At 40.1% G+C, this 27,995-nt stretch overlaps 2 protein-coding genes across 2 annotated transcripts in view; one reads left to right on the top strand and one right to left on the bottom strand.

Annotated features, from left to right (window-relative positions):
- The first annotated feature begins 25 nt into the window (after positions 1 to 25).
- Positions 26 to 13,191, top strand: daw1 (dynein assembly factor with WDR repeat domains 1). Its single transcript, XM_083694995.1, has 13 exons — positions 26 to 99; positions 711 to 783; positions 974 to 1,118; positions 1,397 to 1,455; positions 1,589 to 1,711; positions 1,869 to 1,968; positions 2,102 to 2,209; positions 2,693 to 2,799; positions 2,919 to 3,021; positions 3,239 to 3,353; positions 4,285 to 4,361; positions 12,518 to 12,680; positions 12,852 to 13,191. Exons 1-13 carry the CDS (start codon positions 60 to 62, stop codon positions 12,884 to 12,886), a joined length of 1,248 nt encoding a protein of 415 aa, XP_083551121.1. The 5' UTR covers positions 26 to 59; the 3' UTR covers positions 12,887 to 13,191.
- Positions 13,192 to 14,107: 916 nt separating this feature from the next.
- sphkap (SPHK1 interactor, AKAP domain containing) overlaps positions 14,108 to 27,995 on the bottom strand; it is a gene marked incomplete at its 5' end in the record, with an annotated part of 40,973 nt that continues 27,085 nt past the window's right edge. The window contains 5 exons of the mRNA XM_083694542.1: positions 14,108 to 14,300; positions 14,469 to 14,653; positions 19,554 to 19,603; positions 19,715 to 19,798; positions 20,671 to 20,823. Of these exons, the coding sequence (XP_083550668.1) occupies positions 14,151 to 14,300; positions 14,469 to 14,653; positions 19,554 to 19,603; positions 19,715 to 19,798; positions 20,671 to 20,823 (622 nt within the window). The 3' untranslated portion in view covers positions 14,108 to 14,150. The remainder of the gene's footprint in view (positions 14,301 to 14,468; positions 14,654 to 19,553; positions 19,604 to 19,714; positions 19,799 to 20,670; positions 20,824 to 27,995) is intronic.

Raw genomic sequence — 27,995 nt, 5'->3', positions numbered from 1 at the left:
TGTATGTCGCCATAGCAACGCTTTGTTGACAGTCAGGGGATGCCTGAAGGGGAAGAAAAATGAAACTCAAACGATTCCTTCTCAGATATTATCCACCAGGTAAGGAAATGACAATATTATTAGCCTACTGTTGATGACGCTAGCTAAAATATGTATCTACCTATTTGACAAACATTTCTATCCTCACTGGCACTGCAACGTCCATGTCCGTGCTGCTAACTGTCTATCTGCTTAGGCAGCTAGTAATGTACTACTACTAGCTAGGTAACCTAGTGTAGCTAATACTATTCTGTAAAACAAAAGTCATGCAAGAAGTCATCAGTGAAGATATTGCATATCAGTGAGGATATTACTGACTACAGTGCCAGAGCAATATGGCGTCCAAATTCTTAGTATCCAGTAGTCTTGGTATCCCCGAGAAACGTAATATTAACGCCACGTGGACTTCCCTGTCCCACAAACAAGCGTTGTTCCCCTAAAAAGGACACTGAACATAATATGGTAATATTAACATATACATTAGTATTTTACAGATTTAGAAATATTCTACCTAGTAACCAGCTGTTGATTGGGTGAAAATAGAGGTTCCCAAAGCAAATGGGCCGCCCTCGGCACTCTGGAACGTTGGAAGAATGGGCGCGTATTTGCACCCTGGGCATGAATGAGTTTTAACAGCAATGGAATCAATTGGTGTGTCTCTTTGTCCCCAGGTATCATCCTGGAATATGAGAAAGGAGGAGATCTGAGGACCAAATCCATTGATCTTCTGGATTTGTCTCCAGAGTGAGTGATTAGCTGGAACATTATTATAATTTTTTTTTAGCACTATTTGATTGCATCTGTATTTAGTGATGACATGTTATTTTGTCTTCAAATAACAGAAGAAATACTCCACTACTCACCTATACTGTAGCCTAGGGTTTCTGCTGTTCATGTATGACCCTGCATCATTCTGCAATGGCTCTCTCTGCAGGACAGACACAGAGGAGTTAATTTCAGAGATAAAGAAATCAGAGCCATTGATCACAGCATCTCGTACTGATCAAGTGAAACTCCTGATCCTCAGACTGCAAGAGAAACTTATCCAGCAAGACAACCACAGGTTCTACCTGTTCAAGGTCATATGAATTTGTTGTCTCTGCAGATCCAGTTTGGCATCATGATGAGTAGTAGTTTGCTCTCTTTGCATTAAAGCGTGTAATTCTTCAACTGAACACTAGAAGCACATGGTAGAATAGCAGGTTTCCTAAACACGTCAAAGCCAGATTAATAATGTATAGATATTACACGGTCAAATGTATAGATTTGAATTGAACTAATGCAGTTAAGTATATTGCCCCGTGATTCTGATTTTGATATTGACGTTTTTTTTGTCCTCCTCCCTCCTTTTTCGCAGGCGCTGCAGGCACATATACTGCCACTGACGAATGTTGCCTTCAATAAATCAGGATCGAGGTAAGTTTATCTGCACTGCATGTATATCTGCACCTCTAGAATGCAGGGAACCCTAGGCGTTTGTGTTTTTGGGTGCAGGAGGGGTAAACTGTTCTCCCCACCCCTCTCTCTCTCTCTTTCTCTCACACTGCAGTTTTATAACTGGGAGCTATGACAGGACATGCAAAATGTGGGACACAGCATCAGGCAAGGAGCTGCACACTCTGGAAGGCCATAGAAATGTGGTGTATGCTATTGCCTTCAACAACCCCTACGGGTAACCTGTCCTCTTCTCCATCCCAGGTTTAATAGCATCAGTGAGCCTTATGCCTCCCCTCTGGTGCTCTCACACACTTAACTCAATTGTTAAAAGTAAACATTTTTCTATTTCAAGTTGTAGAATCTCACCTTTATCCCCTGTTCCTTAAATTCAGAGACAAGATTGCCACTGGGTCCTTCGATAAGACCTGCAAGTTGTGGAGTGCAGAGACTGGCAAATGTTTCCATACCTTCCGTGGACACACTGCAGAAATAGTATGTGTGACATTCCACAGTAGTAATGTGGATTGGAGTGGACTTGTCTTTCAGAATGAGGGATTGCAGTGAGGTTTGAATACGTTTTTCTATGTGAATGACAACACCCAACCTAGATTTCTGTGCTAACCAGGTGTGTCTGGCGTTCAACCCGCAAAGTACTTTGGTGGCCACGGGTAGCATGGACACCACAGCCAAGCTGTGGGACATTCAGACTGGGGAGGAGGTGGCCACGTTGATAGTGAGTTGTCTCTTTCTCTATACTTTCTCTGCACAAGCTCACTACCATCTGGGTGCACATGCAATTAATGCGTTAATTCAAAGTAATTATTCATTCGTGGTGCCGTAGTTCAGCAGTTGCCCTGCTTCTCTACTGCTTATCCTTCCATCATCTGAGAGGGCAGCTGTAATACCTAGTGCTACAGCATAGGAGGCTCCTTTGATTTAATGCTGCACATGAAGATTAGAGGGCTACGGTGTGCAAATCCCTGCTCCTAGTTTCCTCAGTTATTCCTAGAGGAGTCATGCTGAATTGTGGATTACAAAAGAACAAAACCAAAATGTGGACCTTAAAAGGAATTGGTCCAAAAGTGTATGTAATTTGCATTCTTCAAAGGATAAGAACTATCATTTACCTCACTGTACTTTTGTGAACTGATAATGCATAATGACTCTAAATCTCTTTCTTTCTCTCTCTCGATTTCACTATCTTCCTCTCTTGTAGGGTCACTCTGCAGAGATCATCTCCTTATCGTTTAACCAAGTGGGTGACCAGTTAGTTACAGGATCTTTTGACCACACTGTTTCCCTATGGGAAGTCCCTTCAGGGAGGTGAGGCATCAGCAGAATCTCTCTCTCTCTCTCTCTCTCTCTCTCTCTCTCTCTCTCTCTCTGTGGGTGGGTGAGTACAAGAGTCTGCCCTGCATTGATGCTGTCTCTGATTGTGACAGGTGTGTTCACACACTGATAGGGCACAGAGGAGAGATCAGTAGTGTGCAGTTTAACTGGGACTGCTCCCTCATCATCACAGGCTCCATGGACAAAAGCTGCAGGGTAAGCTCTCACATAATTTCTCTAATCTCACATGATCTCTCCCTTTAAGCTCTACATCATCATCAAGCTGGTTGTTTAGAAGTGCCTAGTGTGCCATACTTACTAATCAAGCCAATGGATTGATGAAATATGACTAGTAATATAGTTTGATTAGTATCATGTGACCATGTGATGTGTTTTTTTCCTGTTCCTGTGATGTGTGTGTGTTTCCTGGTAGGTGTGGGAGGCAGCAAGTGGGAAGTGTGTGGCCACACTAGCAGGGCACGAGGACGAGGTACTGGACGTGTGTTTTGACTACACTGGTCAGCTCATTGCCACTGCCTCTGCCGATGGTGAGATTTGCTCACAGTTGTTTCCATTACTGTAAGAATGTTCTACATTGAACAGTGTCCAGGCATTATAGTTTTAAATTTCACCCTGAACCCAACAGGACCCAACAGGCTCGAGTCCGGCCGGGCCTGATTTTCGGACAATTGATTCAGCCAGGCTTGAATTTGCTGTGACAGAGCAGTGTTTAATTATCATTTTTATGTAATCTTAGCGAATGGCTTTCTCTTACCTTTCTCCACAGTGCTGCAATTTTGCTGTTGCAATGGTTAGATTATATTATATTAGATTCAACTTTATTGTCATTGTGCAGAGTACAAGTACAGAGACAACGAAATGCAGTTAGCGTCTAACCAGAAGTGCAAAAAAAGCAGAAAAGTACAATGTGAACAATGTATACAGGTAGTGCAGTATATGAGCAGTATAAGTAGTGCAGTATAAGCAGTATATGTATTAACAGTAACATTATAGGCAGAATAAATATAGAATGCAGTATGAACAGTATAAGCAGTATATGAGCTGTATAAGTAGTGCAGTATAAGCAGTATATGTATTAACAGTAACATAAGCAGAATAATTATGGAATGCAGTATGAACACTTATAAACAGATATGTACAGATATGTGCAGTGTATTAACATTATAAGATTAGTACAGATATGTACAGAAGAGCAGTAGTATATAGTATAAGAGCAGTGTGTATAAGTGAAGATACAGTATGTACAGTTTATAGGAATGCTATAGGGTAAGAGTAGTACAATTGTCCGGGGGGGGGGGGGGGGGGGGTGTTAGTTGGTAGGTTGTCACCAAGGCATAGCCGTTTTCTAGACATCTGGCTTTTTCTATCAGCATACTGTACACCTCTTTGTTAGTGTTAAAATTCACATTTATCTTTGCTCAAGCAATAATATAGGATTCTTGTTCCCCTGACTCTTAGCCACAGCCAGGGTGTACAGTGCTGCGACCCACCAATGCATAGTGAAGCTGGAGGGCCACGAGGGAGAGATCTCAAAGGTGAGTCACTGAGCAGGTGACGGCTTATTAGACCTAAAATGGCAATCAGTCAGACATGCATGGCTACAGGGCTGGAGAGGAGACATTGTAGTCCTTGCCTTGGGCCAGGTTTCTACTCCCTGTGTCACAGTGTGTAGGTCAGAATGTCTACACTTAGAGAGATGGGACCATCCAAATAGCCTTCAGGCTAAAGCTCTCAACAAACATCCATGCTGATCCTTCTGGTCTGCATAGACTGATGTAAATCACAACCATAAACCTTTTTAACAGCTGTTTAAGAATGTTCTGATAAAATGCAGCAACAATGAAAATTATGTAACTGAATTTATCTTGCTAGCTCGCCAAATTTACCTCAAATAATCAACAACAAATATTAACTAGCGTTGTCAGGAACCTAATAAGGAATATTATCTCTTCTTGGTTGTTGCGTCTGTACCCGGCTTTACAGTACAGTCTAATCCTCTCTGCCCAGCTCCTCATGAGCGATGACAGTTAACAAGTTTACAGTCTCTTTCCTCTGTATTGAACAGTGCTGTCATTGGTGTCTTGTCCCAGTTCTCTAGTGATCCACCACAGGCCCTCTGATGTCATACCATGACCATGATGTAACCATGCCTCATCCTACAGTACAGTCTGGTTGTTCTCACTGTGTAACTATTTGCCATGGCTGTATGGACCTCAGTAATGGGCTGGATGGAGGTCTCGGTCCATCTTTTTTTCATCACTCTACCTTTATTCGTGGGCTTGTTTGTCAAATCAAACTATTGTTCTTGTTCATACTTATTAGTGGGCTTGCATCAGCAAGTCCAACTATTGTTCTTTCTCATACTTATTAGTGGGCTTCCATCAGCAAGTCCAACTATTGATCTTCCAATTACTTATTATTAGTAGTGGGCTTGCTTCAGCAACTCCAACTATTGTTATTGTTCATACTTATTAGTGGGCTTCCATCAGCAAGTCCAACTATTGATCTTCCAATTACTTATTATTAGTAGTGGGCTTGCTTCAGCAAGTCCAACTATTGTTATTGCTCATACTTATTAGTGGGCTTGCTTCAGCAAGTCCAACTATTGTTCTTGCTCATATAGTAGGTCAGTGTTTAATATAGGAATTTGTCAATGACGCCAGAGCACTGTTACCACGACAGAGGCAGTGAGTAGGGTTGATTTGTTTTCAATACCGTCATAAAATGTCTGCTCTATTATCTATCAAACTGCCAAATTAAGTGTTGTTTGTGATTCACAATGTGTAACAGCATAGTCGAGAAAGAATTAGAAGTGTAACTTTTAGGGTGTAGTATGTGACCTCTTCCACCTAAGATTCAAGAAGGAGAAATAAAAGATGACTAGCGCTAATGACTTGGTCCCATAAAGTAATGCCACTGAGGCAATATGGCAGTATTTCGGGGTTCAGACACAAAGATAAAAGAGCGCCTGCAGATTTGTACAAGGTTATTTGCAAGATTTGGCTGAAAAAGATGATGGCCAGAGATGGAAACACTAATGGGAACTAATCTACACCCGCATCTCAAACTGAAACACCCATTAACAGCTGCACGGATGGGATATCTGTCTGTATCAAGAGCTGCGGTCTGGTTCAGCTATGTGGTTGTCAGTTCACATGACGCCATACATGTTGTTAAACGTCCACTTTGTCACACCCGACTGGAAACTACAATCCTACAGACTAGCTTTTTTCCAGAAAACCACACAGCGGACAACATAGTTGATGCACTCCCCACGGCACTTGGATGCGAGTAAACTCCTTATGGCCTAAGGACTGACAATGCTGCTAACATTACAGCCGCCATATGGCTCAACTGTTTTGTCCACAACCTCAATCTGGCGGTGACTAAATGGACAGGAGCAGAGGCAATGGATAGAGTCTGTTGTGCCATTACCGCCTTTTTCTCTCACAGCTGGCCCCGAAAGAGAGAGCTCAAAAAGAACCAAGAGGAATTAGGACTCCCAGATCATAGTCTCATAACGGTAACTAAATCAATATTTTATAGACAAATTGATAGACTATAGGCGGGGGGGGGTAGTACACCTCGGCAAAACAACCACCAGGTGTCATCTTTGAGAAATTTTAATGGATGGGTTTACTGTACCCGAATGAGATACGCATTGATTGTTAATATTGTGTTAGCGGGAAGATCTCAGCATACAGTGTGAGATAAAGACAATGTTATTATAAGCCTAATCAAAGTGAGTAATTTATTCTCACAGTAAACAGAGTTGTGTATTCTCAAAACAATCGTATTGCATTTGTCTCCTTTACCAACGTAATTTGCAAGATAGGCTTCTACAGAACCGATAGTAATTTCTAAATTAAGATTAAGATGTATTGCAGAGGGAAGCGAGAGTGGCTGCAATTATTACCTTTAATGTTCGGGATTGGAACCTTGCTGTTTTCGGGGTTTGTATTGACAAAGGGTTAGGTTTACCCAAGCGCCTGCCGTACCCAATCTCGGCCAGGCAGCTGCACCATCGTGTCGTATTAATTCTCAGAAATTCAAGTGAGACCCAACCCCTGGGAGTCCAGTCGGGTTCGAGCTAAATCAAAGCTCTTCAGCAGTTGCAAAATAACGCACCCCAGCCCGTGGTGACAGTCAGGTGGCCAAATTCACATGGAACAAAATAATTTAAAATGTAGCCTACTCTATGAAATGTGTTTCTAATAGGCCACATTGTGTCCTGTTTAATTTATGGATTATAATAATAAATAATATAATTGTGCCACAAAGCCCAATGATTACAAACGCATTTTATTTCATCTTGATGTTTAGAAACTGCAAAGAGAAGACACTCATGAGTTATTTATGTTTTTTTCATTCAAGATCTGTGTTTCCATTCTTTGTAGCCTCATTGCTGCATCTCCTGCAGATCCACATTGTCTGTTTCAAAATGTATTTGTTGTAAGTCGCTTTGGATAAAGGCGTCTGCTAAATGCCGTAAATGTAAAATTAAGAAGTAATTTTATAGACTATACTGGACACATTGTGCCTTATTCTTTCTAGTAGCCTACAGTAGGATATGGTGTATTTCATATTTTGTGAGTTTTTGCGGTTGAACATGTTTGCGGTTAGTAACGCTCTTTGTTGCCATACTGCTCTGGAGAGTGTGTTGGCGACTCATACAGTATATGGATGACAAATCCACTGGAGTTGATAGGGGTAGACCTACTGTATGACTAATGATAGTTTTAATCTATAAAGGCTTAATTGTGTACAACTGCATGGCATTCAGATGAACTTGACAACGCGAATCCAATCAAACAATCAAGTCGAAGGGGACCGTTGTGGACATTTCTGTTTTAGGTTTAAATGTGGTTACAACCTTACCTTTAAAATCTATATTATTGCTGTGTCCGTTGAGCTTTATCTGACAGTAGAAGGGTCTTTCCTGAGTCTGAATCGGTCAGATTTGTTTAGCCAGGTGCAACCTGATGTCACATCATCGCTCATTAACATCTGACAATAATGTGTTGATGTCAGTTTTCTAATTCCTCCCATGACTGCCACAAAAATAAAATAGGATTTTCTCCAGGTGGATCAAACACAACTTTTTTACGCTAGCTACTTGTAAACTACATGAGAGATACATTTAAAATGCCCATTCTGGTTAAAACAAGTAAACATGCAACTATGAAAAATTTAAGTTGAACTGAAAAGTTACAATTGTGATGTTATCAACTTATCATTAGTTCACATGACGGGTCAGTTTAATTAGTTACTGGAAGACATGAACGTAATCGGAAACTTTCCATCTGTGGATTAAAAAAGAAGCAATGGAAATAGATTGGTGCTTCAGCAGGAGATTGCATGAAAGGTAGGATTCATGAAAATTGATAGCGAGCAATCCTCATCAACAGTCGATTTGAGAAGAGAAGCATGACGTTTTTGCAAAGTGCAGTTGCTATCTAGCTAGCTAACGTTAGCTAGGTATAAAGCTAACAGACATTTCGTTCACATGAAGCTAGAGTTAATATGATAGCTATCTATTTTGTTTTGGGTGATTAGTATGCAGAAGTCTAGCAGTAGTTTTTACCGCAATAGCCTATTATGTGTTCAGTAAAGTTACGTTCATGCTGAATATTCAGTGGATACAATAAATATAATACTACGCTCAGCCAATCAGCATGCTCTGTTTTCTAGATAAATGCAGGCATACGATAAAGCAGTTTTGTATTGCATTTTGACAAGAAATAATATCACATAGCAGTGTATTGTTTCCTAGGAATACTGTGTAGCTGAAATCAATGGAGTTGTCTGTACTGCCACTTTGATGTTCTACATAATTTCTATAAACCCCGCTTTAATTCCGTGTATGGAATGGAATCGAATGTCTGTGATAGACGGCGATCAAGTCAACAATGTGGGCCAGTGGTGGGGGCAATGTGTGATTCTGTTTCTGAGCGAATTTATCATCTTCTCTAGGCTACTGATGATCCATGAGACATTCAGAAGAGATGACAAGACATTCAAGTTAGATACAGTTTAAAAGTGCATTTCTCACACACAATAAAAACATGCACATAAAGCAATGGTGAAAGATATGACAAATTGTATGCTATTTAATTAATCAGATAAAATAACATAGGTGAGAAGTCTAATAGCCTTCTGTACTACTATAGTGCATAATAAAATGTTGCAAAGCATCCAGAAAAAAAGTCAGTTGTGGGCACAGGGGGGTTGTTGCCTCTTGGCCTAGTTGTATTTGATTCATCAGCAGCCCAAGGACACTATTATTTGAAAGCAATCAATCAACTGTTCTTTTTTTTTTTAAATCACAGGCTATCAAACACATTTTAATAGAGGCACAAATGTGGACATTTGCTTTGTAAATATGGCTACGTGTGACATTCCAAACTTCAGAGATTAATCGTCATTGAGCTTGAAATTGACAGTGGTTTCTGTTTTTAATCCTCCAAAAGGGCCTATACAGATCCAGGATTTCCCCCGCTTCACCCCATCCAAACGGGCTAGGTGACCTAAAGCGGGTTGTTAGACTGTTTGAACCCCAGTGTTAACAACTGGTTACACGTCTTGCGCACTATGCACAATGAACTACTTAGGTTTCTCAGTCATTGCCATTAAGTAGAGCCAGAGAGAAAAAAACTATCTTCTCTGTCCGGCCTATCAACTTTTCTATTCAGTTACAATCCCACTGAAACCCCAAATCCTTAAACCTATCTCACATGACAATTCCTAACTTTATTCTGTAATCCATAGAATCAAATCAAAGTTTATTTATATGTATTTATTTAGGTTGCATTATCAATCATGTCTAATTTCCCGCCGCACATATGAGAGAATGTGTGATGACTACAACAAACAATATGGGAGTAGATAAGGATATTGGAAAAATGGAAGTTAGTCCCTGTTAAGATAACTTGATATTTAAACAATTTCCATTCTTTGTGTCCCTGTATTTCATGACCTGATATGCTAATCAACCAAATACAGTGCCCTGTGTAAGTAATGGGACAGTAAAGCATTTTTTCTTCTTTTGGCTCTACACTACAAAGATTTGTATTTTAAATCAAACAATTATTATTAGGTTAAAGTATATATTATCAGCTTTTATCTGATGGTATTTGTGTACGTATTGGTTTTACCATTCAGAAATTACAACACTTTTTATGCATAGTCCACCTATTTCAGGGTACCCAAAAGTGACGGGACACTTGGCTTTACAGGTGTTTTTGGTTCGTTACATATGTTCTGTCACATAATTTGTGCAGTCATCTCAATGTCTAGTAATAATTCAAGGCTTTGTGTTTGCCTTTAGAGTCTGCTATTGGTGCCTGTGAACATGAGGACCAAAGAGACATCAATGAATGTCAGGGAAGCCATTATGTATCAGAAACATTGAAGAACCTTAATTCAGTCTCCAGATGTAAATCCTATTAAACATGCATTTAATTTGCTGAAGAAGAGACTTAAGGAAAAACATCTTCAAAACAAACAACAACTGCAGTACAGGCCTGGCAGAGCATCACCAGAGTGGATACCCAGTCTGGTGGGGTCAATGGGTCGCAGACTTCAGGCATTTATTGCATGCAAAGGATTGTCGACTAAATACTAAGCATGAGTGCTTAATTTGGACATTTGATAAATCTCTCCCATCACTTTTGGGTACCCTGAAATAAGGGGACTATGCATAAAAAGTGGTGTAATTTCTGATTTAAAATCCAAACTTGAATTTGATTAAACCAAATCTGTACACAAATACCATCAAATGAAAGCGGAGAATCTATACTTTACCTCATAGTAATTGTTTGATTCAAATTTCAAATTCAAAATTTGGAGTGTAGAGCCAAAAGAAGAAAACGATCACTTACGCAGGGCACTGTATATGTTTGGCCAAATATAGGAGATCAGCATGCAGATTGTATCATTTGTGCAAGAGTTAATCTATCTAGCAGATTAAGAAAGGCTCTGCAATCATAAATTATTCTCTCTCTTATGTTTATTTTTGTGATTATTTTGTTACAAGGAAGGAACACCAATGTTAGCACTGTCAGTCATGACAACATGCTGCACCACTGCGATGACAACATGCATATTTTAAACAGTGACCTACTGTACTATCTCACTTTCAACTACTCAGCCATAATCTTTTCTTCCTATTGCCAGTCACTACTGCTTTCTCAGTATAACTCTTACACGTATACTTACTTAAATGTATTGATCTGTCTATCTAACCTCTCATCTATCTATCTATCTATCTGTCTGTCTGTCTGTCTGTCTGTCTGTCTGTCTGTCTGTCTGTCTGTCTGTCTGTCTGTCTGTCTATCTATCTATCTATCTGTCTATCTAACCTTCTCTCATCTATCTATTTATAGATATATCATTAAAAAAATTACCTGTGAAATTGACCATTAGTCACCATCTGCATCTTCTCATCTCCCTCTTTTTTGCAATCACTACCAAGTCACAACTTGTTTTCTTATCCCTGAAGGAGTCGAAGGGATCAATAATGAAGGACCAGATGTTGGATCTCCAGAGTACAAGATTTTTTATCTTTTTTGTATTGACAAGACAGGTGCAGACAGGTTCAACATCAGATTTAGCGTTGCACTGATTGGTATTTTCTTATGGGAGGAATCTAAATCAGCCTATATTAAAAGGGTAAACCTGTGAAAGGGTATCAACAGTGAGCTGTTTAAATCAATGTCTTGCAGAGTATGAAGTTATGTGCAGATGTGAAACATTGACCAAATAATGAGCTGCTACTTCTCCCTGTCTTGTCTTTCTCTGCGGACCACAAAGTCCGGGTCCGACGAGATAATATTAAGGAGTAGAGCACTTCTCTAATTCATGCTGGACATCTGCATATGACTTTACACTCACAGACAAAGAGACTGTTCTGTTTTCAAAAGTTAACAACATTGTTGAAGCAAAATGTATCAAACAGAGCAATAGTACACCAAAGACAGAATCACTAAAGCCCTGCTTCTATATTTTAGCCTTTTATTTATTTTCAATGGCTGCGGGGGCACCAAACTCTGAAGTTGACCTATGACCACTTTTCTCCATCCCTTCATCCCTCTTTCTTCCAATTGAAAACCATGTGCCATCTCTCCTTTACTCTCCTCTCTGTGCTCTGTCACTGTCCCACAGTCTATTTCCTTTTCCTGTCTCAGGGCCGCTCACTCTACACAAACACATTGCTGTGTGGTTTAGAGCTTTTAATAAAAACACTGTTTAGTTTTATTACAATGCAGAGGCAACATTATTTAATCATTTCAGCCTGTGTCAATTTTTCAACTCGATGTGTACAATAGATAAAGATCCTCCTGAGCTGGGGTGCATCCAGGGTCTGCCAAATCAGCTTAAGCCTGGATCTTAAATCATACTTACAGAAGGCAGACAGAAAGAGCCTGTCTGCTCTATTAGAAAATTCCTCCATTAAGCATTATTCTCAGGTGCACCATTTAAAGTTGATTACCTTTTTAGAATACAATGTTGACATGCTGAGAGTCCCTTATGCTGTGACTCTCCCCATATTTAGTCACTTATCACTTCTTGCACATTCCCTCATCAGTGCATTCTCCATCCAGCCTCCCTTCATGTCCTTTTCCCTATCAACACACACACACCTCCACTCTTCTCATATAGTGGATTCAACCTTCCTCTCTTTCCCTTGCAGATCTGCTTTAACCCTCAGGGCAGTCGGGTTCTCACTGCCAGTGCAGACAAGACTGCTCGTCTGTGGGATGTGCAGTCTGGAGTCTGTCTGCAGGTCCTGGAGGGACACACAGACGAGATCTTCTCTTGTGCCTTCAACTACGAGGGCGACACCATTATTACAGGTAACAGCCTTTAAACATACAGTACAGTATGGAATTGAAATGAAAGCAAACATGCTAATGTAGCTTTGTACAGTCTCAAACACTTAATCAAGAATTTCACATTAAAATAATTTTCACAGCTTTTCTGAGCTTTTAACTTCTGTGCACCTTTTCTTGCCTTTTTCTCTGCAGGCAGTAAGGATAACACCTGTCGGATCTGGCACTGACCCCTCCAATGGGCAGTAGTGTGTTTGATGAGAGGAAGGCCGTCTGGACAGATGTCCAGTGGCATTGAACAAATTTATAAGTTGCCTTGTTCTGGTCAGTGTCCTGCTGTGTGTTCCATCTCGGCTTGCAACATGGAAGCAGCCCCTGTCCTCACAGCTTTTTGGGATCGGAAATAAACTCTACCTTTATTTCTCATTGAGAAATATTTGCTCTACTTGATACTGTAACTTTTAATCTTGTGGTTACAATGCCATGTGTACACTAGGATTAGTCAGCTAGGATTTGACCAGGACATCACTTTCACTGTCTGTCATGTTAATTTCAATAATGAGTGTTCATAATCAGTGTTTATTTGGGTGCTCATTGAAGAGGAGAATGTTTTCTGTGTCTCAATAAAGTTATTCATGTTCACATTACATACATTTATTGATCTCATAAGATAAATACATTCAGTTCTACAGCAAGTGTGCTTTTAATGCTGATAAAACACTACAGTACCACTAAGCAGATAAAACCTGACAAACCAGATTCACGTACAAATTTGACATTACAAACTTTATCTACCTCTGTCTTTCTGAAGTATTAAAAACAGAGCAGTCTTCTACCCAGAGGTGCAGCAGTTCAGAATCTACAATATATACAACTATTCAAAATAAACAATTCTTAAATAACATGAACAACACATAACTTACTCATAATTAAGTTACAACAGAAGTGGACATGTTAACCAATGTAAACATCAACTATGGACATGTGGGCAACCTGAAAGCATGGTATGGGCATGTTTCTGTCAGTAAGAGGTGAACAATGGCTTATCTGAGCATACTATAGTTGCTGACAGTGTATTCAAGATATTACCTAGTGTAGTGTACATTAAAAAGTATTGTGTCACACGGGGGGGGGGAGTTCAGGGAATTGGGTGGTGTTCTATTGGTTCTGTGTTGTTTCTTTCTGTGGGCTGATTCATTTACACGTTACAGTTTATTTTACTAGGGCCGTGCATCTGAAAAAGAGAAACATGCTTATCTTAAAGGGAGACTGTTCTGCTCACAGCAGCCAAATACCAATCTCTACCTCCAAAGCCAGTCATGGGGGATTTGAGGGTAGTGGAGGGTGTGTATATCTCTGGTGTGCAGTGGGGATTTCAAGGAGAGAGGTCACAGTCCATACAGGGAAACAGGAGGAGTTTGTGGATGGGGACACACAGTTAGGACCATTGTTAGGAGAGTGGGTTTAGGGATAGGGTATGTTGGTAGGTACAGCCTAGTGGGTCTCCAGTAGCCAGTCAAACAGGCTGGACAGAGAGCCACCACCCTCCTCTTCTTCATGGAGCTTACAGAACTGTACAACAGCACCAAAGAGGTCACCGATCCTCCAGGCCTTCTGAGACACCAACTGCAGTACCCTCTGGAACTGAGAAACAACCACACTCAGACCAATCACCCTGTGTTCTATAGTACATGCAACTACTGGAATATAGCATAAACACATCCATTCAAGTATTCTTACCACAGTGCATTGAACAATGTGTGGACATGACCAGAGTGTCTGTATCTGTACCTGGGTCTCTGCTGCACCCACCTTGGAGGCCCTCTTCACTTTGGGCTTTCTGAAGTAGACGGCCACTAGCCCAAGCTCCGAGGCAGCAATCCACTGAAGCGCCACCCTCAGCTCTGAGTCCACACACTCAGGGTCCAGGTCACAATTGACCACCAGCAACTCCCTATGGCTGCTGCTCCCTCCAACAGACCGCAAAGAGATGCCCTCTGCAACATACACATAATAAACCATAGCAGCATAATACTCACTTCCTGTAGAATTAATGGGAAATCTGTGAAAAGGCTGATATTCGCATACTGGGTAGAATCTGAAAGTGATCTTTGAAATCTGCAATGTGCTTTTCTATGTGTGATCTATATTGGTTGGATTCTGATACAACAAATGAATCTATATACAGTGCCTTCGGAAAGTATTCAGACCCCTTCACTTTTTCCACATTTTGTTGTGTTATAGACTCAATTTAAAAATGGATTAAATTAAAATAATTTGCCATTAATCCACACACAGTACCCCAGAATGACAAAGCCAAAACAGATTTTTAGACATTTCTGTAAATGTATTAACCCTTGTATTGTCTTCACTTTTTGGACCCTTTGGGAGTCTTTGGGTCAAATTGACCCGGGACATCATTGGGGCTTTAATTGATGATTGTAATTGCAGGTGGCAGCAGCAGAATCTATTCTGAAATGTACATCTATTCTGTCTGCTTGAGTGCATGCAAATGCTTTGAAATTCATTGGATGGCACTACATCATACAGTAAAACAATCAACTAAAACATAAAGCCATAGCAACTAGGGAGTTTTTCTGGGCCAAAAAGCGGAAAGGTCAATCTTTAGATTTAAATCCAATTGAACATGCATTTAATTTCCTGATTATAACATTTTAGGCAAAAAGACCTCAAAACAAACAACAACTGAAGATGGCTGCAGTACAGGCCTGGCAGAGCATCACCAGAGAAGATATCCGGCGTCTGGTGGGGTCAATGGGTTGCAGACTTCAGGCAGTTATTGCATACAAAGGATTGTCCACCAAATACTAAACATGAGTGCTTAATTTGGACATTTGATAAATCTGTCCCTTACTTTTGGGTACCCTGAAATAGGGGGACTATGCATAAAAAGTGGTGTAATTTCTGATTTAAAATCCTAACTTTTGGAGTGAAGCCAAACAAAGAAAAAATGCTTCACTGTCCCATTACTTACGTAGGGCACTGTATATTGTTTGTGCCCTAGATAAAAAGCAGCATTGTGCAGCCCTGTTTATTGATCTATCAAAAGCTTTTGATACAATGGATCGTTCACTATTAGTTAGTAGACTGTCCTCAATTGGTTTTGATCAGAATGATTGTCAGTGGTTCCCTAACTACCTCACGAATAGAACACAGTGTAGAGTTGCTGACAATGTTCAGTCACAATCTCAGGAGATCACAAAGGGAGTGCAGTGATCAGTTTTAGGGTTCAGTTTTAGGTCTGTTACTGTTTACACTGTAAGAATCAAAGTGCTGTACAACAGGTCAAAGTGCTGTACAATATTGCGTAAAAGAAAGAAAAAACGAACAGAAAACAGATAAAAAAGGAACAGATAAAAAAGGAAAACAAGAACAACCAAAATATCAGCAAAGTGCTGTACAACACAGTGCAAGATTAAAAACAAAAACAACTATAACATAATTAATTAATACAATAAAAGTAGCATCACTCAATCTAGTTGCATAGATAGTTGATCAATACAATAAAATCAGCAGAGATAGCAGCATAGATAAAATGCTAATTGAAAGCTAAATTGAAGAGATAGGTTATTATAACTGGCGCTTAAAGATGTTTATTGAGCTTGCTACCCTGATTTCTTGAGGTGCCGTATTCCACAGTTTAGGGGCATAGTTAATAAATGCTGCATCACCAACTTTCTTTTGGGTTTTGATAGTAACTTTCAATAAGCAGCAGCAAAGGACCTGAGTGCTCTTGAGGGCGTATAGATTGTCAGTGAATCAGTAAGGTAGGATGGTCCCAGCCCATTTAGTGCTTTAAATACGAGTAAAAAGCCTTTGAAGTCAATTGTAAACAATACAGGGAGCCAGTGCAGAGCAGTTAATACTGGAATGATATGCTCTCTCCTCTTAGTTTTTGTCAGTAGCCTAGCAGCAGAATTTTGAATTAGTTGGATTAGTTATGGGAATTAAAACTCAGATCAGAGTCTAAGATAACACCAAGACTTGTAACCTCTGACTTAATCAAGGGAGTTAGATTCCCAAGGCTGTTTAAAAGCATAGCCCATTTGTCTTTGGGGCCAAGTAAGAAGATTTCAGTTTTGTCCTCATTTAGCTTTAAAAATGTATTGTTCATCCAATATAATTTTCTGTATAGAAATTATCTTGGCTCCTTAGTTAAGGACTGTGAACTGCACTTTTATGCTGATGATACTGCACTTTACTCTGCAGCCTCCTCTGTGGATGGAGTTTTGTTTAACATTCAGACCACATTTGACGCCATTCAATGCTCATTGTGGACCTCAAGTTAGTACTAAATGCAGCCAAAACGAAGTATATGCTTTTCCATAGAACTCGCAAGTCTGCGGCCATGGATTCCACCTCAGATAATATAATATAATATATGCCATTTAGCTGACGCTTTTATTCAAAGGGACTTACATTGCAGTGAGTGCATACATTTTTCAGTATATATGGTCCCAGCAGGAATCAAACCCCCAACCTAAGCATTGGTAGCACCATGATCTACCAACTGAGCCCAGAGGACCACAAACAGATGGTTCCCGAATTGAGAGAGTCCTCTCATACAAGTACCTTGGTATCTGGATTGATGGTAAGTTTAAAACACATATAGATGAATTAACAAAAAAGCTGAGAGTTAAACTAAGCTTCTTCTATACAAATAGGTCATGCTTTTCACTTTTCACAGTAGAAAGAAAATTGTATAATCAATGTTCCTATCAGTCCTCGACTATGGCGGCATAAATCATATGCTTACGGCCTCCTCCACTTGGAAACAGTTAGATTCAGTCTATCATTCAGCACTTTGTTTTATTACAGGTTTTTTATATCAGGCAGTGGGGGTGGCTGTCCCTAACCGCTAGAAGGACAACACTGTCTCTTATGTATAGAAAGGAATTCTCCATAAACTCCCATACTATCTTACATCTCGTATCACCTGGAGACCTAGAACTTATCAGACACGGTCACAAGATTGGTTAGTCCTCAAGGTCCCACGTGTCTCCTGTCAGCTGGGTAGAACTGCCTTTAGTCACCTCCAGCTTGGAACGACCTGCAGAATACACTAAGATTTGCTGCTTTAGTATCATTGGGCCATTTTAGGAACTTAATTAAGGATTCCTCAGTGGAGGAGAGCTCTTGTTATAATTGATTGTTGTCTGTAAAATGTTTTATTGCCCGTGTAAGTTGTGTCCTTTCAAAATGTTGATGGAAATAATAGTGACGTGTATATTTTTGTAATCACGGCACCCTTGAAAAAGAGACCTTGGTCTCAAAGGGACTCCCCTGAATCAATAAAAATGAACGCATAGGATTGTTATCCAAATACTAAACATAAGTACTTTATTTGGACATTAGATTATTTTTTCCAATACTTCTGGAGCCCTGAAATAGGGGATGTTTAGAAAATGCTGTACTTTGTAAAGCTGAGAATCTCTACTTTGACCCCATAGTAATTGATTGACCTAAAATCCAAACTGTTGAAAAATAGAGCTAAAAAAAACAAAATGCTTCCTCTTTCCAATACTTATGGAGGGCACTGTACACGTCATCTGGTTCCTATCAAAGTTTCTCCTTGCCACTGTGCTCTATGTTTTTCTCCCCACTGGGGAGTTTTTCCCTGGCTTGTTTTTTGGGGGTCTGTGGTTAGCTGTTAGTTTGTATTGTTTGTATTGTTTATATTAAGGGGTCTAAGCACAAAAGCTATTATTATTGTTATTATTCTCCTGCATCCACCATTTTGGCAATGTAATGCAAATAACTTTTGCATGATAAGGCAGAGGAGCTTGCAAATTGGCGTGATGGTAAAGGGCCATTCTGAAATTTGGTACATACAAATCAATGCAAAATAATTTAGCCAAGGAGCATAAATAACATGGCCACTCTGAACCAATGAACTCTAATGAGGGTGTGTCCTATAATTTACATGCATAGAAATCAGACATGGTTGGGTGCATCACTACCAAACTTGGCAAATATATGTCTAACACTTTCAGGACCTAACGTGCAGTCATATTCTGATCTGTCACATGGTGGCACTATAACAAGCAAATATATATATCTCTTGATCTGGTTGACTTAAGACTTGTGACATTTGGCACAGATGGCCAGAGGTACAATATGTATAACAATAACACAACCTCTAGAATATGGTTGAGTTTGTCCACAGGGTGGCTCTATTAAACATGTTTGTTTTTGGTGGCCATGTTGTTTTAGCTAATCTAATGAAACCTTCAACAGTCCATAGATCATGTACAGTATACCAAATGTCATGCAGATCCGCAAAGCAGCTTTGGAGTAGAAAATGTTCAAGTCTGCTACAACATTGAAAACACAACAGAATAAATCATGAGCATTTCTCAGACTTTTCAAAATGACCAAAACTCTATATCAGTCACTCGAAACACATCATGGTCATTTTTCCAAGTGTTCTGTTGGTGTCTTGTAAAATATGCAGTTTCATACTGTGCCATAGCTTAGGCCCCGAGCATGCATATTGCTCGCAGCTATATTGTTTGTAATGTTCTTGTTGTACGGCACTGAGAATTGTCTTTGTAAAAAGCACTATACAAATGAATTTGACTGATTGATTGATTGATAATCATAAGTGGTGTGGGCACTGAGTTCAGACTGCTTTTGGAGCTCCAGCATCTGAAGACTTAGTCACACAAAGTAGGTATATACTCTATAGAATGAACCATTCAAAATGTTGTAGTAAGGAAAAGATCTTATAGTATGGCGGTTGAACAAAGTTATGAAAAATTGCCAATGAAATGAGACTGTTAGGGTTAGGGTTAGGGTGAGCTGTCTCCTTTGTGGCAGATAACATTACAGTATGATGGTGACATAGTGTGACTCAGACTGTGTGACTCCACTCACCGTCCATGTTGTCCTTGCTCTCTCTCAGATAACTCTTCTCTGCCTCCTCACTAAGGAAAGAGAGCATTGTCATTAGGACAATAGTGTATGCAACTATTTCAAGGGGCTTTGACATGCTTTGTAGTTGCCTTGTTGGCATGTCGCTGGGTCTTGTCAGTTACCTGATTAGTGTGCTCTGGGTGGGGATATCAGGAAAAGCCTCCAGGTCAGCCAGGCCAAAGCTAGATGCGCTGCTGGTCCCATTTCTGAAATTCAAACAGAGTGAAATTCTTATCTTGTCATCCGACATGATTATTGACTTGTGAAGAGAACGAGCCGCAGTGATGCAGGCAATGTTGTTCATTAGGTGGTGATTAACATATAAATAGCAGCTGCAGCTGAGTAGGGTGCTGGCAGCATGTGGCTGGCCATGTGCCTGTCCGGTGATGAGGATGTGGAGAATTGGCTGGGGGCGGGCAGACGAACAGAGTAGGCAGCCATGTCCTGCGTCACAATGGAGTAAATCAGGGATGAGATGAAGGTAAAGTAAATTGGTGGATGGAGGTCAGAATGACACGGTGTTATGTCACAGCTACACTCACAATTAAAGCAGCAAGCACACATCTCATCACTGCCAAGATGAAGCCACACAGCCCTTCTGCAGTCCTCTGTGACCTCTAAGCGTATCTTCTGTATACACAGTACAACTCCCCATTATCAGACAGACCCTGATTTAATTTCTCCAGGTTGGGAGAAATTACAGTTCTCCAGGCTTTTGGCTTGCTAGGCTGTGTGTCAGTATGGGGCTAAAATGGCACTCACTGAAGCAGAGAAAGATAAAGCTATTGTTCTGTGGGCCTTTGATGTGAGAAGCAGTGTGATGGCACAGCTCTACCACTGCATCCTCTCTTACAGGCTGCAGGCCCAGTCCTCCATGCCGACTCTGGAGAGGGCTCTCTGGAATTGACTCCCTACCAAACAGTGGCACTGGCAACTATGCTACTGCAGCAGCACAATTAGAGGACTAGCACAGGACAGGGCGAGGTGAGTGTGAGCAACAATGGGCCGATGAGAGCAGGCCAAGTGTGTGGTGGCAGCACTAGGAGCAGCATGATGGGACGGAGCAGTGGTTACTGACCCCTCACTCAGCTGGATAAAACTACTGGTCTCCTCGTGGGGGTCGTCGTCGGGGGAGATGTGGGACCAGCTTCCTGTGCTCTCCTCACTGCTAGCACTCAGAGAGCACCTGTCTGGCTCACCTACAGCAGCCACAGCTGCTCTGTCTCTCTCACTGCTGGGGAGAGCAAACGGCACGGTCACTAACAGATGATTGGCTGGGGGTACAGGGGGGAGTTGAAACCCTCAGATTTAATCTTCTCTTTCACTAGTCTGTCCAAAAGTTTTGGTAACACTTTCCATTAAGGTCCCCTTTGTAAAGGGTTTACAAATGGTTTATAGTTAATTAATAAATCACTTATAAACTGTTTATTATTCAATTATAAACTATTCACAAACAGTTATAACTCCTTAGTTTAGATTGTTCGATATCCATTTGGTGCTTGCCAAATGGGGAGCTTGTAATCAGAAGACATTTATTAATGCTTCATAAATGCACTTATAAATGCTTCAAAAACTAACACAATACTATCACATTATTTGCAATGGTTGCACAGTGGTTGCAGTTGGCAAAGTTATTCCCTGAATTGGTGGGATGACTCGGCTGGCACCAAACCGATTCAACACATCTTAACATACAATACAATGTGAAGATCTCCCAAAATATAGTACAACTGTCACTATGTTTTTTGCCCCTTATCTCATACTTGAAATCCTAACACATTCTTCATTTAAACATGTCAAACGTTCAGATTTTATTTGTTGATATATCTATCTACTACTTACATCTTCTCTGTGTTCACTGATGTGTGGTTAGTGCTCTGAGCTGGTTTGGGTATATCAATGAGTAGACTACATTGATAATTAAGTCACGTGAGTACTCTTCTATCCGCTGTACTTATGGAGAAAATATCTGACCATTTACCAACATTTCTAACTGATCAAATGCCATTTATTAGTTACCAACATTAATTAATGAGTTTGTTATGTTAAGTAACTGATAAAATGTCACCTTAATGTAAAGTGTAACACCACTGATCATTTATTAATGAGTTACTGACATTAATTTATGAGTTACAAGCATTTGTAACTGAGCATAAGTAAAGTGTACAGACAGTATAACATCTAAAATACGGCACTCCAAGTAAAGTAGGCTTACCTTTCATAAGCAATTATGAGCAGTAATGAATGTTCATAGGAGACATCAAGTAAAGTGATCCATTGCATCATTCATATTATAGAATGGTTTGATCAGAACAATCACTGTGATTGACCGAGAGGCGTTTGAAGCAGTGCTTTATTCCCTGTCACCAAAAAATGATTTATTTACCACATTACCATAACAACAGTGGTCTTTTTGAGAACTAAATTCCTGATCTTATGGCAGAAACTACCACAATCACAAAATAAATACTTAAAGAATTGTTTTCTTTTCTCCGTTTAGTTTTGTAAGCGTTGCATAAAAGCAATAAGGCACTCAAGTCATGGGCATTGTCTTAAGACAGGTGGCGTCATTCTTATGTGACACTCGGAGCCTCAACCTACCTGTCTTGTCGGACATGGAACCATTCAGAAGATCTGACGATTAAAAAGCATCTGCAATAAAATAGATCCTACTTTGTGAGATTCATGCGTCCTCCCATTGCTTTCTATGCGGCTACTACTTAAATTACAAAACCACGAAGATTCGATAAACATCTTTAGTTACTGTTGTTTGAAAACACTTTTAGAATAATGTATACGTGCACTGTTAAGTTTGCACAGCTGTGGATAAAGCAACCGTTTCGTTTCATGTAAAATGTAAGTTGCTCAGCTGGCTGGCTGACTGAACAATATATGGTAGTTTTGTTTTCAAAAATAATTAACGGCTGCGCCTTCAACCACCAAAGTCCTTTGCTAGTTGTAAAGTTGTAAAAATTCACTGGAGAAAAACATGAAAATAATTGACAGATGTGTTGTTTCAGTAGTCTACACATAACGGCTGTAACGGCATAACAGCGCATTTTATCCGGGCTACTTTTTATCTATAATATGACCATTTGCGAGATATGAGACAAATCACTGCAGATGGAGTCGCACTATCTGGCGTGAGACAATGAGCTGATGGGTTGCCGGCAGTGTTGCCAACTTAGCGACTTTCTCTCTAAATCTGGCGACTTTCCAAATCCTTTTAGCGACTTTTTTTGTCAAAAGCGACTAGCGACAAATCTAGCGACTTTTTCTGGTGTTATTGGAGACTTTTCTGCTGTTTTGGAGACTCTGACGTGAAAGCACGTATCGCTCTGCAGTTACTGTCCTCAACGAGCAGCGGGTGCTGCCGTGAGCTGCGTCAGTCTCACAGTAGCCTCGCGCAGCAGTCCCAGCTGCAGTCAGAGCAGAGAGGAGACCCACACTAGAGCCCTGCGCGGGACTCTTATCCCGCTCCCGCCCGCTCTCACTGAATTTCTGACCATTACCGCCCGCGACCGCAGGGTGCGTGTTATACTCCCGCCCGCTCCCGCAGTGTGTATGTCCACTCCCGCCCGTGTCCTCAAAACTCTGAGAATTTCTGACCGCACAATAATAGAGATGCATTGATTTTGTGTCTTCTCCCGTCCCGCAGGAGAAAACACGTAATTTTATAGGCTAGCCTAGACTACATCCCGATCCCGCAGTGTTTTTTTAGCCGCCCGTTCCCGCCCGCAGCAAAGTCCAACCCACACCACTCCGTGTCCACACTGCAAATGAATCGCGCGTGCGCAAAGCCGCCGCTGATCCCGCCCTGGCTTACAGAGCGGGATGTAAATGTAAATGTTTCTTCACTGTCACACTAAAATAAATTACTGCATTTGACTCACACAGGCATACTGCATGTGGCTGATTTCTACGCCAAACTTTGTGATATAAAAAAACACATGAAAACTCAAAAACATATTCAAAAGGCAAAGCCTTATAACAGTTCCACCCAAAGCAAGCTGCCATTAATGAGTAAAAAAATCCATCCATCCGTCCATTAAAAAAACAGCGTCCATTACAATTACATGCAAATTAGATATTATGCAAATTAGGCGATGACGTCATTTAGCGACTTCTAGCGACTTTTAGGACAGCCAATAGCTACTTTCCTTACTGAGGAGTTGGCAACACTGGTTGCCGGCCCTCCGATTTACGACGGGCCTAACAACTCTCAGCTGTGACTATATTCACGATAATGTACAGCCTCTCGCGTCTTATTGCTTAAATATGTATTCATAAACAAATAATTCACATCAATTGTTTATTCATGCTTGTCTAAACAGTGATGGCATTCACTTTTAACAAAACATAACCCAAAAATAAACTGCAGAAAGGCTACCGGCCAGCTGCGGAATGACAATAGATAAATAAATACTACGTTTGAAATGCGTGTTTCACATTAATAATAATGAATAATAATTGATTACAGTTATAAAGCACTTATATTATACACATAATAATTATACACATCATACACATAATAATCTCAAAGTACATACGTTGGCATTAATTTAGTAATAAAAGGCTTGCTACAGGATACTGGCTAACTGCTACGAACAGGCTACTTAGCATTGATTTTAGCTAGCTAGTAAGCAACACACTGCATATACTTAACGTATCCCTAGCTATCTGTGTACGATCAGTGTTTAAGCGAGAAGTTTTTTCAAGCTTTTGACAAAGCCACACTGGTGTGGAGCTAGCTAGGTAGCTCTACATTAGCCAGTCATGACAGTATCAAAACGAGCATATCACGAGCATCACATTTGAAGTAAGTTGCTAGCGCAATGTGATTTACATCTTTCTTTTTCTTTCAAGGCGACAGCTGACCACCTACCTACCGACCGTTTGTAAATGTTATTTATGATTTGATAGTTTTGACCAAACACTGAGTAAAGATAGCAACAGAGAGAGCTGGCGCCAAATATTGTGATGACAAGTTTGTGATGTTTTTTTAAAGTCCTTCAAATAGGAGTTATTTTTTCTTCAAAATAAGAGTAGTACCCTAGAAATGGTTTAAATTCTAGTCATGCTGAACTGTAACCAGATAACCTAAATAAAAATAACATACATTTAAAACAAAGACCTTGACCATCATTGTTTCAGACTATGATTCTTAGCACAGGTTTGGAAGGTAGCCCATGTGCTCCCTCTCCATAAATGTGGTGACCCCTCTGACCTAGATAACTACCCCCAATATCCAAGCTACCTTGCCTTTCCAAAGTATTAGAGTCCCTGGTCAACTCCTAACTAAGAACCTTTTTATCTTTGCATTCTATTCTAAATGTGCACCAAACTGGCTTTAGACCTGGTCATAGCACAGTCTCAGCGGCTACACTTGTCTTAAATTATGTGTTCAATTGCCTAGATCAGAAAAAAAACATTGTGCTGCCTTATTTATAGATCTCTCCAGGGCATTCGATATGGTCAACCATTACCTACTTATTCAGAGGTTGTCTGACATAGGCCTGGATCAGGCTTCATGTAGATGGTTTGAAAATGATTTATGGACAGAACACAGTGTGTCTTAACTGATGGTGTTAAATCAGGTTTTCCGGACATAACGAAGGGTGTTCCACAAGGATCAATTCTTGGTCTGGTTCTTTTTACTATTTACATCAACAATATTGGATTATCTGTAAATAATTGTAAACTGCCTCTATATATGCCGATGACACTGTTGTACATGCTATTGCCCCCACGTTTGACCAGGCTCTTTCTACAATCTGCATTCACTGTCCTGCAGAGAGCATTTGTTGGGCTGAGGTTAGTGCTTAATGCTGGAAAGACAAAATATATGTTATTTACCAAATCACAGAAAAATGTACCTGATTTATACATATGTACTTTGGGTGGTGGTTAAATCCGCTTTTAGTTATGGTGCACTTAACTGCTGGAACAATCAACAAAAAAACAATCAGTCGGATGTCCTGGTGTCGCTTGGGCATTTTAGGGTGTTAATTGAGGACCTCCCTGATGAAATATGTGATTGTTTCTCCTAATATTGTGGTTTTATATAATGTATTTATTTCTGTATTGAACTGTGTTGTATTTTGTATGTGTTGTTTTGTTATTGTGTAAATATTGTGGACAGGGTGCACCTGCACAGTGTTGGTCTCAGTGTTTTTACCCTGTATAAATAAAGGTTACATACAACAGTATTAGACAATTATCATGAAATATTATTGTTGTTGTTAATTGTACATTTTCTAAATGTTTTCAATTATTAAAAAAGTATACCCAAGAGGCTTGGAGAACTTGCACTGTCCTATTGTCATATTTAAGCAAACTGTGGTGCTCTTATCAATCAATGAAGAGAAAACTGGTCTGCTATCGCTGTTGTCCAATGAGGTCATGCCATACCAGGATTAAATCAATACCTGGAGGGTCTCAGTTTCTAGGTAAGATAGAGAGAGAGAGAGAGTGAGTGAGTGAGTGAGAGAGAAGGTGGTTTTATTGGGGTAGAACTAGTTGCCAAGAGTGCATTGTTGTCATTCTAAGAATGAGTTCTGCTGTTTTTATTGTCTTGAAAAGTCCATGGCAGTTGCTGTAACAAAGGAGCTCACAGAAGGTTGGCCTAAATCAACATTCCATCATGTTAACTGGAGTTCACCGTTTAAACAGTTGAATAGGTGTCAGAGAGCTTTTATCAGGGTTGACAATGTGGAGTTTTCTGCACATTGTACAGTTGGATTGGTGTCAATAGCTTGAAAGGTGTAAGAGTGGTTGTTGAAAAATGGTTTCCATAGACCTCTGTGTTAAAATTTGCATTTTCCAGTATGAATAGTTTCAAAAGCATAATGAGTTTGAAAAATATAAATGTAAGCAATATGAGTTAGAGGTCACTGCACATTATAAAGTTGGATTGGTGTAAATCGCTTAAAAGTTGAAAGAGCAGTGAGAGGTTAGATAGATAGATAGATAGATAGATAGATAGATAGATAGATAGATAGATAGATAGATAGATAGATAGACAGGATGAGCCTGGGGTACTTCAGTGGAGTGGGTTGAGCGTTGGTTGGTTGAGTGCTTGAGAGGGGTAGAGTTGATTGGTTTAGTAGTTGAGAGTGGTTTCAGTGGGGTAGAACTGGTAGCCAAGAGAGTGCAATGTTGTCTAATCATTCTAAGAATGTGTTTTGCAGGTCTCCTGTTGTTTTTATTCAAAACTTCTGAAAGTTCCCTAGCAGTTGCAGTAACAATGGGGCTCTCAGAATGTTGACCTAAATCAACATTCCACCATGTTAAAAGAGGAGGTTTTGAGTTACAAAAACCTGAATAGTTTAAAAAGTATAATGAGTTGAAAAATATAAATGTAAGCAACTCAAGTTGCTGAAGCAAGCCCACTAATAAGTATAAGCAAAAACAATAGGACTTGCTGAAACAAGCCCACTAATAATAATAAGTATATGCAAGAACAATAGTAATTACACACATTTGGTGTAAAAACAAGCAAATACAACATCCCAACTGTGCAAACACTGTGCAACCATTTCACATCAGGGTTAGTTTGCAAAGTTTATACATGCATTTATAACTGGATCCTGATTGCTCCCTATTTGGCAAGCACCAAGTAAATATCAAACAATCTAAACTAATGAGTTATAACTGTTTGTAAATGGTTTATAATTGAATAACAAACAATTCGCTATTCACCAATGGTATAGTCCGATACTATAAACATACACCCACAGGGCCCCCTATCTCTGTACAACTGAGTAACTGAGTAATTAAGACACAATTAGATGATTCAGGGCAGCCATCCTCCAAGATTCCCAGGGGGATGGATATAAGGTGTTAAGGAGTGGTGGGGGGGCAGGGGGTGGCATGTCAATGAGTGACAAGTTTACACCAGGGAGGGATGCAGATGCACATGACTTGTTCCCTAATTTGAGATTATGTGAATACCTAACAAACCCTGCAATCCAAGTGGGGCCTGTATATCTCTCTGTATGGCTCATACTTAGTAAATAAAATAAAATTTTCCCGAATCAAATTCTGTTCAATCTCAAATCCTACTTCTCTATGTTGAGAGTTTATGTAATCTCATCTGTCTCCACCCTTAATTTATGAGATGCCCTTGGCTCTATTGCCCCCAGAGAATGTACATCCCTTCCTACAGTAGGAGTGTTAATGCTTGAATGCCTCCCTCAAAAGGGCACTACCACTCTGCTGTTATTGTCTGTGTGAAACTACTCACCTCACGAGTAGGCCTCGTCATACACTTGACCCTTACTGAAATGTCAGTCTGAAATTACTAAGGGTAATGTCATTATTGTACATCATTGGGGGTATCTGCTGTATGTTGTGATCTACCTTATAGAGGCATGCCTCTGTCAGCTTGAAGATCAAGATAAG

The sequence above is a fragment of the Argentina silus genome (genome assembly GCF_951799395.1).
Source record: "Argentina silus genome assembly, chromosome: X".
Classification (NCBI taxonomy): Eukaryota; Metazoa; Chordata; class Actinopteri; order Argentiniformes; family Argentinidae; genus Argentina; species Argentina silus.
This window is presented reverse-complemented; position numbering and strand designations above follow the sequence as displayed.